Source organism: Ctenocephalides felis, unplaced genomic scaffold, assembly GCF_003426905.1.
Source record: "Ctenocephalides felis isolate EL2017-DRISC unplaced genomic scaffold, ASM342690v1 CF-g0.4_SCAFFOLD_03570, whole genome shotgun sequence".
Classification (NCBI taxonomy): domain Eukaryota; kingdom Metazoa; phylum Arthropoda; class Insecta; order Siphonaptera; family Pulicidae; genus Ctenocephalides; species Ctenocephalides felis.
This window is the reverse complement of record NW_020539724.1, coordinates 18,625,835-18,638,457: the sequence shown is the minus strand read 5'-3', so window position 1 is coordinate 18,638,457 and position 12,623 is coordinate 18,625,835. Positions and strand designations below refer to the sequence as shown.

The 12,623-nt window shown below is 28.1% G+C and overlaps 1 protein-coding gene across 1 annotated transcript in view; it reads right to left on the bottom strand.

The window, feature by feature from the left end:
* Positions 1-7,259, bottom strand: part of LOC113383529 (protein kinase shaggy-like) — a 419,230-nt gene extending 411,971 nt beyond the window's left edge. The window contains 1 exon segment of the mRNA XM_026621789.1: positions 6,827-7,259. Coding sequence (XP_026477574.1) covers positions 6,827-6,911 — 85 coding nt within the window. The 5' untranslated portion in view covers positions 6,912-7,259.
* Positions 7,260-12,623: the final 5,364 nt, after the last annotated feature.

The following is a 12,623-nucleotide window of genomic DNA, read 5'->3' as shown; positions in this document are numbered from 1 at the left end:
AAAACTCTTACATTTGACTCTTCAATAGCAATGTGACATACGGATCTTGTCAATATAGGGCTCTAACCCATGCAATAATGGAAACTTGTTAAAACAACATACTTCAATTTCTTTCTTTAGCTGTTATGACGATGTCACTAGCATACCCTGGCGCAATCATACCCAGTCTCCCTACTATCCATTATATTGAAATTCAAGGTAACAATAAAGAAACTTTAGCATTGTAACAGCATAATCTTAACGATATAATGCCAAAATCGCAAAAAGGGCAATAATTAATTTTGCATGGCAAAGAACACGATTCAACAACCTATGGCTCCGAATCGATGCCACCACGTCCTGCTTGTATCAAGCAATATCAGATCAGATATCAATTTATCTATCTATAAAGTTTTAAAATATGGTATCAAAATTGCTTTTGGGGAGCATTGTTGCAAGAATAATAAAGCCAAAAATACTACTTAAGTTTATCAAATACTGTTCTGATTGTAATACAGTAATACCCCGCTGAACGCTGTTCGGTTTAGCGCTCTTTTATTTCAACCCAGGTTTTGAAGGGAAATCTGAAATGGATATATTTTAAATCTACTAATAACTAAGACACTACTTTATCATTTATAGAGATATTAAATTTCCAAATAATATTTATACTAATGTACATACATACACACAGATTCATACGCACATGTAAGTAAAATTTCATTCTTCAGAAAGATTCTCGGTTCTGGAGATCTGATTCCAAAAAATATAAAATTTACTGCAGCCATTCATATTATTTATAAGTAATAACTTTATATTACCATGGAATAGCCATTTATTACAGATTCGATCTGTTAACAACGCCGACAGTAAAGTTCTCATCACCCATTTTCCTCGAAATAAAAAACAGAATAAACATCCAATAAAATTATAACTTCTTGTAAGCTATTTATAGAAGTAATGGTTTAATAAACATGGCAAAAGATACAGTTTGAAGCTGACTTTACTACAGTAATAATGTCTATAAATAGAAAGAATTACCAAAATCAATAATGTCGCCTATTGATCTGTGCATAATATTCAAATTTAATATGCGTGGTAACGCATTATGTATGCATGGATTAAGCATAAACGTTTTGTGTTATTTTCATGGAAGAAAATGAAAATTGAAAGACAGGAGAAAAATTGATCGAAAAACCGAAAGATATGCGAAATAAAAATGGTTCAAATGTAGTTCATCTCAAGATTATGATATATCCTCCTTACCTACGAAACGTGCCAAATGCACAAAATTTACCATAACATTATTTTATGTTTTTTAAAGGCCATGGGGTTACTAAGATTTTTTTATTTGCTTTGTTATTTATCTCAACAAGACATTGAATTTTTCTTTATAAAGGACATTGAATTTATAAAGTACAGAACAAAACATCTAATAATATGAGCAGATCCAGTAATCCAGCTCTTTGAAGTGTGTAGCTCCAATACAACAAAGAGAAAAATGAGAGGCTGAATGAAATTTACTTATTATCAAGTAGTAGTCTTTATCAAGGAAGAAATTCCCAGACATAGCCATATGTACCAAAACAGTACAAAGTTTATTTTCCATTCCTCTCATTTAATTGGCAATCTATATTGATTTTATATCCCATGTAGATAGATGACTGAATAAATATAATTTAAAAAAAAAATAGTAGTCTGAAAATAGGTGATTAGGTTTTTCTTAATTTTTCTGCAATATTTCAATTCAATGTAACAAATTCCTTGGTAGTCCCTTGGAATGCCTAGTCACCATGTTTTATATTTCTGACTATAGCCAAAGACCTCATTTCTGATGGTAGTACAAAGGAAATAGTTGACAAAAAGTCACAGAAAAATAACTAAAAATAGTGACACATCACATTATAACTTTTTTTAATTTTATGAGAGGATATCGAACCTGGAACCTTCTGGTCGAAAATCTAACCTACCACTGAGCCAGAACGAAGTCTACAATGTACAACTAAATATAAATTTATTTATACCAAAAATAATTTTATATACAACTAGTTATAATTTTACATATAACTAGACATAGTTCAAATTTTAATTAATTGAATAGATATTAAAATATTATCGAAAAGACTATTTCAAAGTACCAGATTTTTGCATATACTGAAAATATTACATCAGTAAAAGAAAAGCACTCAGAAAACAGTATCCAGAAACTAATTGATATTGGAAATAGTAGGTAAGGAGGCGTCCAATAATCACGAGAGCCAATTTTAATAATAAGAATTTTTAACCCCCTCCTTTCCCTTGGTGATATTTAAAATTAACCCTCAACCTCCCCAAACAACGTTACGTGTATTTTTATTACCTAGAATAGAACATGATTTTTTTTTATTTTTTTTTTAAAATTTTGGTTTTTTTGTAAATACACATATCTTCCCCTCCTCCATGTTATACTTCGTGATTTTTTGTCAAACATTCTCCCCCTTTTGAAAGCTCACGTGATCAATGAACGCCCGCTAAAGTAAAGTTTTAAAAGGAACAAAGGGTTAAAATATGGTTTTGGATCCAATATGAAACTACTTAAATTCTAAACTGAAATAAACTAAGGTTAAATTCTTTGTTTAATTAGATATTCAATGATTTTTATATAATTTATGAAGAGTAATCAGAACTACTCTTATGTTCTATGAGCTGTTCTGATGTAATTTCTTGATCTAGTTATATAAAAACGAAACCCAGTGGTTCCTTCTCTTTTCAATAAGATTATTATAAAATATTTTTAATGTATGTATATGCTTTGCAGTAAAGCTTCGTAAGGTTATTTTCACCTAAAATAATCAGTACTACATTTTTAAGCAAAACTTAGTACCAAGCTGTCCAAGGAAATAGTACCAAAAACTTTTACTTTTGCAAGTTTGAAGCTCTTACCATCAAACCACTGCAAGCTCATTTATTGATTCCAAAAAAAATCATGAATGGATGATCAATGTAGATTTACAGTAATCGCACTTTAATATTGCATAAAAAATTAAGACTATAACGTATATGAGTTAGTAAATCATGACAAGATGAAGAATTGTTCAAATTTTGGGAATGCAGGTCCAGCGGTTATGGACTCTCAATAAAAATAAGTTAAAAAAACATCTTTACACATATTACATATTAGCATTAAAACTGAAACTTAACATTTACATTTTAGTACCAAAACTGGAAAAAATCTGTTTCCACAAGAGGTAAGTTCATGCAATAAGTCCATTTCTCGCAATTGCCTTGTTATCTTCAGCAAATATCAACCTGGGACTTCATGTATTGATCCAAATCAGAAATGTCATGGTGTCCATTGCATTGATTTTAAGCAGAGACATTGTTCATATTATGGATATAGGGAATAGAAATTTATATTTGGTTTAATTAGAAGTCAATTAATGTTCAACATGAAGGAAATATGAAATATTCAAAATTTATTTTCTCTAGCTTAATTATTTAATTAATATGTTGAAATAAAATTCACGGTATATAGATCTATATATGGAAACTAACCAAATATCCATTGAATTAAGATATATTCTAGTGCAGAGGCATGAATTTTAGGCCATTTTAAATCATAGTAAAAAAGCACTCAATTTTTACACTACCATTTTTTTCATAATTTCTTTACCAAAGTTACAAGAGTACAGAAAAAATAAAACAAAAAAAGTTATTAAAATTAAAAATTAGCAGTGGTTGAAGTGGGGGGTCTCAAAAAGTTAACACCTGTATCATACCCACCACTAAAGCCAAAAGAAGAAAGAAACAAGATTATTAATCTAGAATGATGTCGCTATGGTACAAGTTAAAAAAAAAATATTTTTAAATAAATTTTAGACAAAATAGTGACTGCTTGAAAAAAGAGACCAATTTCCTACCACTCCTTGAATTTCTCCTTTTTTTTTAAATAGTAAAAAATTTAAATTTAGAGATAAGGCTAGCATATGCAGAGAGATGACTATAAATAAGATTCTCTGAAAAGTTCAAGTAAATCTGTCCACTAGAACTCGAGGGCATCGTATTGAAAAAGACAGTTTTGAAAATAGGCTTTTAAAGTTTCGCAAAAGGAAGAAAACTGAAGAGCATTATCATGGTTAAATGGCTGTATCTCCAAAAATAATTTTAAAAATCCTGCCATATTCTATTTAAGAAGTTTAAGCTTTGAAAATATGGAAAAAAAACGATCTTTTGGAATTTCTACACTAGGATACCACCTTAAGTATTCAAACTTACACTGAAGACAATAGAAAATAACTAAAATTATGTTTTCTATACTGCAAGAAGATTGAAAATATCTCCATGATTTGAAATTATGACATATAAGATCAGTTAACGTTAAAACAAATATTACAAGAATATTTTCAATTATTGAATTTAATTTGACATATTTATTATTATCATGGCAATTGTTGAAATGAGGAATAATAATATCAAACTGTTATTGAAGACAGCATGTTCCAAGACGGCATTAATACATTCATTATAAAAATAAATTAAAAAGGATTATATCATTGCATTATTCAGTTATTCTGAACCAAAAATCAACATAATAAAGAAAGTATTGGCTAATTAGTCAAGAGAATTCGCTGATAATAGTCAATTTAATTAAACTATAATAAAAGTTACCCATAAAAATGCAATTTTAATTTTCTAGTAGAATAGAGATATATTCATCTTCATTTCACAAATTATTTTGGGAATTTGTCTTCAGGTATTGATTTTTGCAGTCAAAGAAAGACCCTTGTGGTCTTGAATACAACGTTTACCTGGGCCAATAGTTTTAGAAACATTATATAGTATGAAGAATCGAAAATTGTAATTCAACTAAAGTCAAATCTGATCGAAATTTAGGGAAATAATGTCCATCATTATAGATATGTCCCCTGAATAGAGGTGCAGAAAATAATTTCAGAAATACACTTCAATAGGAATTGACTTGTTAGTCAAATCATCTGAATAAGAATCAGCTAATAATAGGCAATTAATTGAATTATAATAAAAAAATAGTCATAAACAATAAAACTTTAATTTTCAAGCAAAATAGAGATATATACATATTCATTTCACAAATTAATTTGACAATTTACCCTCAGCTGGTATTGATTTTTGCAGTTACCCAGTCAATGAAAACTTATGGTATTGAGTACAACTTTTACCTGGCCAATAGTTCTAGAAATATTATGTGTGCTAATCTTCTGATCAGCAAAATGATGTCCATCATCATCGATCTGTATTCTGAATAGAGATCTTTAGAATAAAATACGTTTCAGAATATATTTGCTCACTTCAGTAAAAATTGACTAGTTAGCATCAGCCAATAATAGTCAAATTTATTAAGCTATATAATAAAAAGTTGCTCATAACAATAAAACTTTAATTTTCAAGCTGAATAGAAATATATACATATTCATTTCACAAATTAATTTGGCAATTCATCCTCAGGTATTGATTTATGCAGTTGCCCAGTCAATGAAAACTTGTGGTACTGAATTCAACTTTTATCTGGGACAATAGTTTCAGAAACATTATATAGTATGAAGAATCAAAAATTGTAATTCAATGAATAGTCAAATCTGATCGAAATTAAGGAAAGTGATGCCCATCATCATCGATCTGTCATCTGAATAGAGATTTCTATTCAGATGCAGGATATAGATGCAGAAATACATTTCAATAAGAATTGGCTAGTTAGTCAAAAGCTATAATAAAAAATTCATCATAAACAATAAAACTTTAATTTTCAAGCAGAATAGAGATATATACATTTTCATTTCACAAATTAATTTGACAATTTATCCGTAGGTATTGATTTTTGCAGTTGTTGCCCAGTCAATGAAAACCTTGTGGTCTTGAATGCAACGTTTACCTGAGCTAATAGTTTTAGAAAGATTGTGTATATAAAGTATCAAAAAAGATAGCTCAATGTTTAGTAGAATCTAATCGAAATTTCGTAAAATGATGTCCATCAGCTTCGATCTGTCATCTGATATGTGACCTGTCAAACGATCTGTCAAAATGGCATCCACCATCTTGTTTCTCCTTTATATGTACTTCAGCGTTTAGCGCGTGAAACTGCTTCTAATAATAGATTTTTACATCGCCTGCGCATATTTTTTCTTCCAACAGACTCACAATGCAATCGGTGCATTGAACCTATATATTAAATACGCACTTTGAATCCCCACATTAACAATCGCCCTTAAATAATCTGTCAAAAAGTAAGACTTCATGTTTGACTTTTATGACTGATAAATTTACTAATAAAAAATGTATTCATGTTATCGAGATGTCGTGTCTTCTACGTACAGCTTGGTGCATTAAACAGGCGCTATAAGTTTCAAAGAGGTGCCCGGGTCAAAATCTGAGGTTAATGACGTTTGTCAATCACGTAATTTAAATATGTTCCTACAAAAAACTTGTAGTGTCGCCTCGCGACGTATTACATCAATGTCAGCGCAGCACATGTTGTAATTATCTGACAGTAGCGGAAATTATGACAGATGGTTAATGATTCGATATTTTGGTAAATTTCTAAATGATTTTGTATTATACGTATGTCATAAAATTTCAAACAGAGTTTGCGAGTCGATAAAATGTCGGCCAACTGTCGGGATCAATGAAAACGAGGGCGCGCACGATGCGGATCGGGAATGGGATATGCCGTGAATATGGTATAAAATAAATTATAGATTTTTTACATAGAAACGATTTAAACAGCGATAACGATACGCGATTGTGCTTACACGTAACTAGTTACGTTGATTAAATATATGGTTAAGAGTGTTGTAACAATGGCTGCCGTCTCTAGTGACATGGAGGTACTTACTGCTGATCTTCATGCCGCCCAGGGGCGGGTTTGGGGGCTGCTTGTTGCCTTCGGCGAAGGACGTCGTCCTCGGGCGGCCGCTCATGGCTTTTCACTCTACTATAATACAATCCCGACACAACACATGCACTTCATATACAATCTATGACATTTCTTATCCACCCTCTTTGCTTCGCACGGACTTCCGCACTTCACACACACTAATTTGGATCTTTTTCGTCTGGCTGGCTTTCACATATAAAACTGTGCACGCAAAACACCTACGTCTAAATTATATAACTTTCGTTCGCGATTAAATGAGCATTTTGCACAGAGTTTTTTCGGTGTTTTACATCATTAATTACACGACGACGTACATCACGAAATAACACTCTGAAGCTTCAGACATTGACCCGTTCGGCAATGTTCGGCTTCTATCAGCTACGTTCCGATCGACGAGCTCCGACGAACTAAGACGCAATGAAATTGGGGAGCCATCTTGTAACGAAGTGCCATACTAACCATAATCTTAGCAAAAGTAATACCATAAACAAATTATTTATTATTTATCGCTCATATATCAGTTTAAAATATATTCATTACAAAATAATGCATAAAAGAGCCCATTATTAAATTTAAAACATGTAAATCATTCAGGAAATATTTAACGAACAACGATCTTGAACAGTGAATGACCACCGAAATAAAAAACAATTATACGGAGGCATATTATGAAAATATTATATGCATTAAGAATCGCTTTAATTTGTATACAGCACCTTTATTTGGCTGTCAATATTTCAGTATTTTCACATTGAAACAGTATCGTCATCTACCCAACAGCCGTCACATTACTTAATCATTCTGAATTTTAGATAACATTATAAAAAGGTGACATTTATTTATGACTATGAAGTTCTGAGTTTTCGTTTCAGAAGTCAAATTAATTATTATTTATTATTTTTAAGAGTGGCTATTTATACTTGCCACTTGTCAGTGATAACTTGATTGTGGCTCTCCTGACTAGTAGTATATTAAAACAGGTGCGCCAACATTAACTGAGTCTGTTTGTAAGTTCATGGCAGTTGATTGGATTGCCATTTTTATTTGATTTGAAATGAATACATACGTTTTTGAATATTATATAAATTTCAAGGTGTATGAATAAATAAATAAATATTATAATATAATATAATAATATGTGTTCTCTTAATTCCTCGTTATTAATATATCAGTGTATTATTCTTTTACACAAATTTAGTGTTCAATAAATTTGACATCATTAATTTTCTGTTGTTTTTCCTGGTTTGGTATGTATAATTTTCTTCTTTTTATATATTTATATTTATTATCAACTTTTGTATTTATGTCATATGTTTTTTAGATTACTAAATGATGACACACGTCAAGTGTCAAAACGTTTTTGGAATAAATAATTTGTTTATTTAATTTTTTTTTAAACCGACGATTGGGCTGCAATATATATATATATATATATATATATATATATATATATATATATGTATGATATATATATATATTATATATATATTTTTCAAGACTATATTAACGATATGGAATTGATACTTTCGAGACAGAATTGTCTTTTTATATAAATATAAACTTTTGATGAAACAATTTTGACAAAGGCCAATTTTGAAGAAGGGCAAAAACTTTGTTTAAACATCCGTGGTTAGATATCTTTGAATATTTGATAAAAATAAGACGGCAAAAACTTTGTTTAAAATTTTTTTCATTTAGTCAAGGTCTGGGACACCCTGTATATATATAGTATAATCATTCATATTTACTAATAAAAAAAATATTTAAGTAATTTAATTACGTTTATCTATATTGTGCAGCAGTGTGGAATCATTACAATAAAAGATCTTTATTAAGGAATCGACTATTCCTCATCTGTTGGTGATGAAAATTTATTTTTTTACCAAAAAAAATACAAGTTTACAAAAAAGGTTCTTGAACTAAAAATTAACTTCATAAAACAATTGTTTATATTTATATAATTAAAGTATTAAAAATGTTATATGTGTGCAATTTAAAATACATATGTGTCTTTAAGTACAAAATGAAGGCAATTCATATTTGTTTCCTGAAACAAACATAAATATCGTTAATATGAAGAAAACATATTTTGAGGATTTAAATATATATTTATATATTATCATAACTTCAACATTACATTTTATAATTCACACATACAAATGAATTGAATACTTGACTATATCTCTAAAATGAAGCAACGTAAACATACAGTACTAACATCAAGGCACCTATAAGAGCTCCGAATGTCGCCCATTGTTTTTTTTTTTAAATAAAAAACAAAATTAAAAATATTTTCATATTCATATAAAATGATCTTAAATTATAGTAAACATAATAAATCACAATAAATAAGATCTACACAATAATTCTGCCTAAGTTGAATTGACGTGATTCATACATACAATTTGAAAAAAACTTTTTGTGGAATAAAATAAAACGTACACTCAATGTGACAATATAAATATACAATATTTAGTAAATTGTGAGATTAAGAATAAACTACCATTCTAATATTAAAATATATGGAAATAAAGATTCAATATAAACTAAACAAATTAGATTCTAATGTGTTTTTAACAAATTCGTTTTAAAACATTAATGTTTATATAAATAAAAATATCTCAAAGAATTTTTTGGGAATGTAAAATAATAAATTAAAAAATGGATATGATGTCTTTGAATGAATTTGCTGCACGTTATCTGATACTGGATTTGTAATATTAAGATTTACTTCTTAAATCATATTGAAAAAGTGTTGATCTTGAGATAATTGAAAATGTTGCAAAATTCAAGTTATATGTTCCATATTTTAATAAAATATTGATTTTATAACAACTAATAAGTTTATAAATCTTAGGAAGAAAAAAATATAGAAGAAAAAAATTGAATTGTAAGAAAATTCGAAATTTTAGAACCAAAATCTAAACTATATTAAATAACAATTGATTTACGGTTCATATTTATCATATCTATTGATTTGCGGTGATCATATTTATAAATACATAAAGATATTTAAGAAATTTTGAATAAATAAACTATGCATCTATTACTATGACTACAATTACATTTCACCAGCAACGTTCGGTACAGCAATTACATTCTTTTCAATTACAAAAATGAGCATATGCAATTAATATAATTCATATTACAAAAATGATATAATATTTATTTTCAAAAAAAGTTCAACTTGATATGAAAAATGTCTCAAACAAAATTAATTCACTACAGACAAAATTTCTGATTTGATGGCAGTTTTTCAATGTTCATGTTTACAATCATCATACTCTAATACTTTTTTTTCTGCAAATATGTAAATGTCCACATTAATTATGATTACTGATTTATAATATAAATTTTCTGAATATTTCTGCTAAAATTCTTAAGACCCATAAATAAATAATTATAAATTGCATTATTTATTTATGCTTTAAAATAATTGCTCTTTACGTACGATGTTCAAAGTGCTAAAAGATTTTATTGAAATGTTAAGGTGAAAAATAATCCAGGTAGTTATATCTAGATATTTCTTCATTCAATTAATTTGTATTATCATTTCGATTACTATATTTCTTTCATCTTAAGAAGGAATTGATTAAATAAAGAATTTTAACAAATGTATCAGTATATTGCTTTTTAAACTCATTATTTCATTACAATAAATAAAATTGTTCAACATTTTTAAAAAATTAATTTGAATGAGTTTTCAGTCACTTCCTCAATCCAAAAAAACAACAATACAAATTATTTCGGAGGAACTTTTATTAATGAAAACACGATTCCAACCCAAAATATGACCTTTTAAGTGCATCAACATACAAAATGCGTTGACAAATCTTAAAAACTCTCTTTAGTTTCAGAAACAAATATATAAAATAAATCTGTATAAAATGAAGATAATAGTGCAATAATTTATTATTCTTCACCTTCATTCAATTTTGTTTGTGTGAGACAATGCAAGTTTTTTAAGAATTATTCGTCATCAAGTCATTTTGTACGTCGTTGTGGTTAAAAGCTTCAAGTATGGCGTCAAAATTGTATTAGATTTAATCAAGTTTTCTCCAAAATACCCAAGACTTTAGACTCATCTTCTAAAAAATTTTACTTTAAATATTTTCATAAGTGATATGATGTTATATAAGAATGCAGACCTTGTATCTCTATTTCGTGAACAAGGAAATTTAAAGTGTTTCTCTATCAATGTGAAAGATAATTACCAATAATAATAATCTTTCAATATGTACATATTTGCAGAAATATCAGGATTGATTATGATTATTTATTAAATATTTTTTTCTCTAATTATCGAAAAACCTTGGTAACAATTCATCACAACAAATAATAGGGCACAAACAAGCACACACCAAAAAATGTACAAATTTATGATCCTCTTCATTCTCAACTCACAAATATAATACATCTAAAACAAAACATTTTATACAAATAAAATAATATACTTTATATGCAAATGAGACAATAATATGCTTATTTATAATATAACGACAACATACAGATTTACATGTATATCTTTGATTTTTTTCATTTAAAATTACATTTATAATTAACTCTACAAGGGTTTTGGGGGTGTGACGCGAATCCATCGACATTGTCATCTCATAGTTTTACTTTATTGTTATAAAAATATCGTTTTATGCGAACAGTAGTATTTCTTTTCTTTATGTTAATCTAATAATTAAGTTTTATTCTCTATATTGTATTTATATATAAATATTGTTGTAGCATAAGTAAATTTATACAGCAAAACTCTCTTTGGGAAAAAGGGAATGCCAGGTGAATGCTCTCTTGATTTCTTCCTCTTATGAAAAAAATACAATAATTTAATAAAAATCAATGATGGAAAAAATATTAATGCAAGTTTACTTGTACAAAACTGCAATGGTAATGGTTTAAATAAACAAAAATGATAAAAGTTGACCATAATAACCAAGAGTTATTATAACCAGTTTGACCAAAGCTCTTGGTTGTACATTGAAACTCAATATGTTCTAACACTGAAAAGTTTTTTTTTTTCAAATTCTTTCTCATGATATCAAATTATAAAATGTTTTTTTCAATTATCGACAATTAGTTTATGGCATAAGAGAAAAAAATGAAGATTTGCTAGTGTCGTAAAGTTTACATAATTTAGAAGACATGTACTTACAGTCACTATAAAATACTATTCCTATCGACTATGATAAATCTACAGAAGTTTGTTAAAGATTGGTCATCGATTCATGGATATTGTAAGATATATATGGATATATATATATATATTAGGGTGGTCCTTAAAATGGTCATTTTCGAATTTCCTTGCTCCCAGGGGCTCAAATGGTTCCAAATTGATAAAAAACAATTCTCTGAAAGTTTTAGCTCTTAATATTAACGTTTAGATAGAGCGCAATTCAATAAAAGTTTTGTATGGAAATAGCATGGAAAATTTTTAAAAATTGTAAAAATGTTTTTTAGATGTAATTTAGCGAATAAATGAATGAATAAAACTCATTCATTTGTCGCTAAGTTATACCTAACACATTTTTTTTAAATTTTCAAAATTTTTTCCATGCTCTTTCCATACAAACTTCGATTGAATTGCGCTCTATCTAAACGTTAATATTAAGAGCTAAAACTTTCAGAGAATTGTTTTTTATCAATTTGGAACCATTTGAGCCCCTGGGAGCAAGGAAAATCGACAATGACCATTTTAAGGACCACCCTAATATATATATATATATATAATATATATATATATATATAT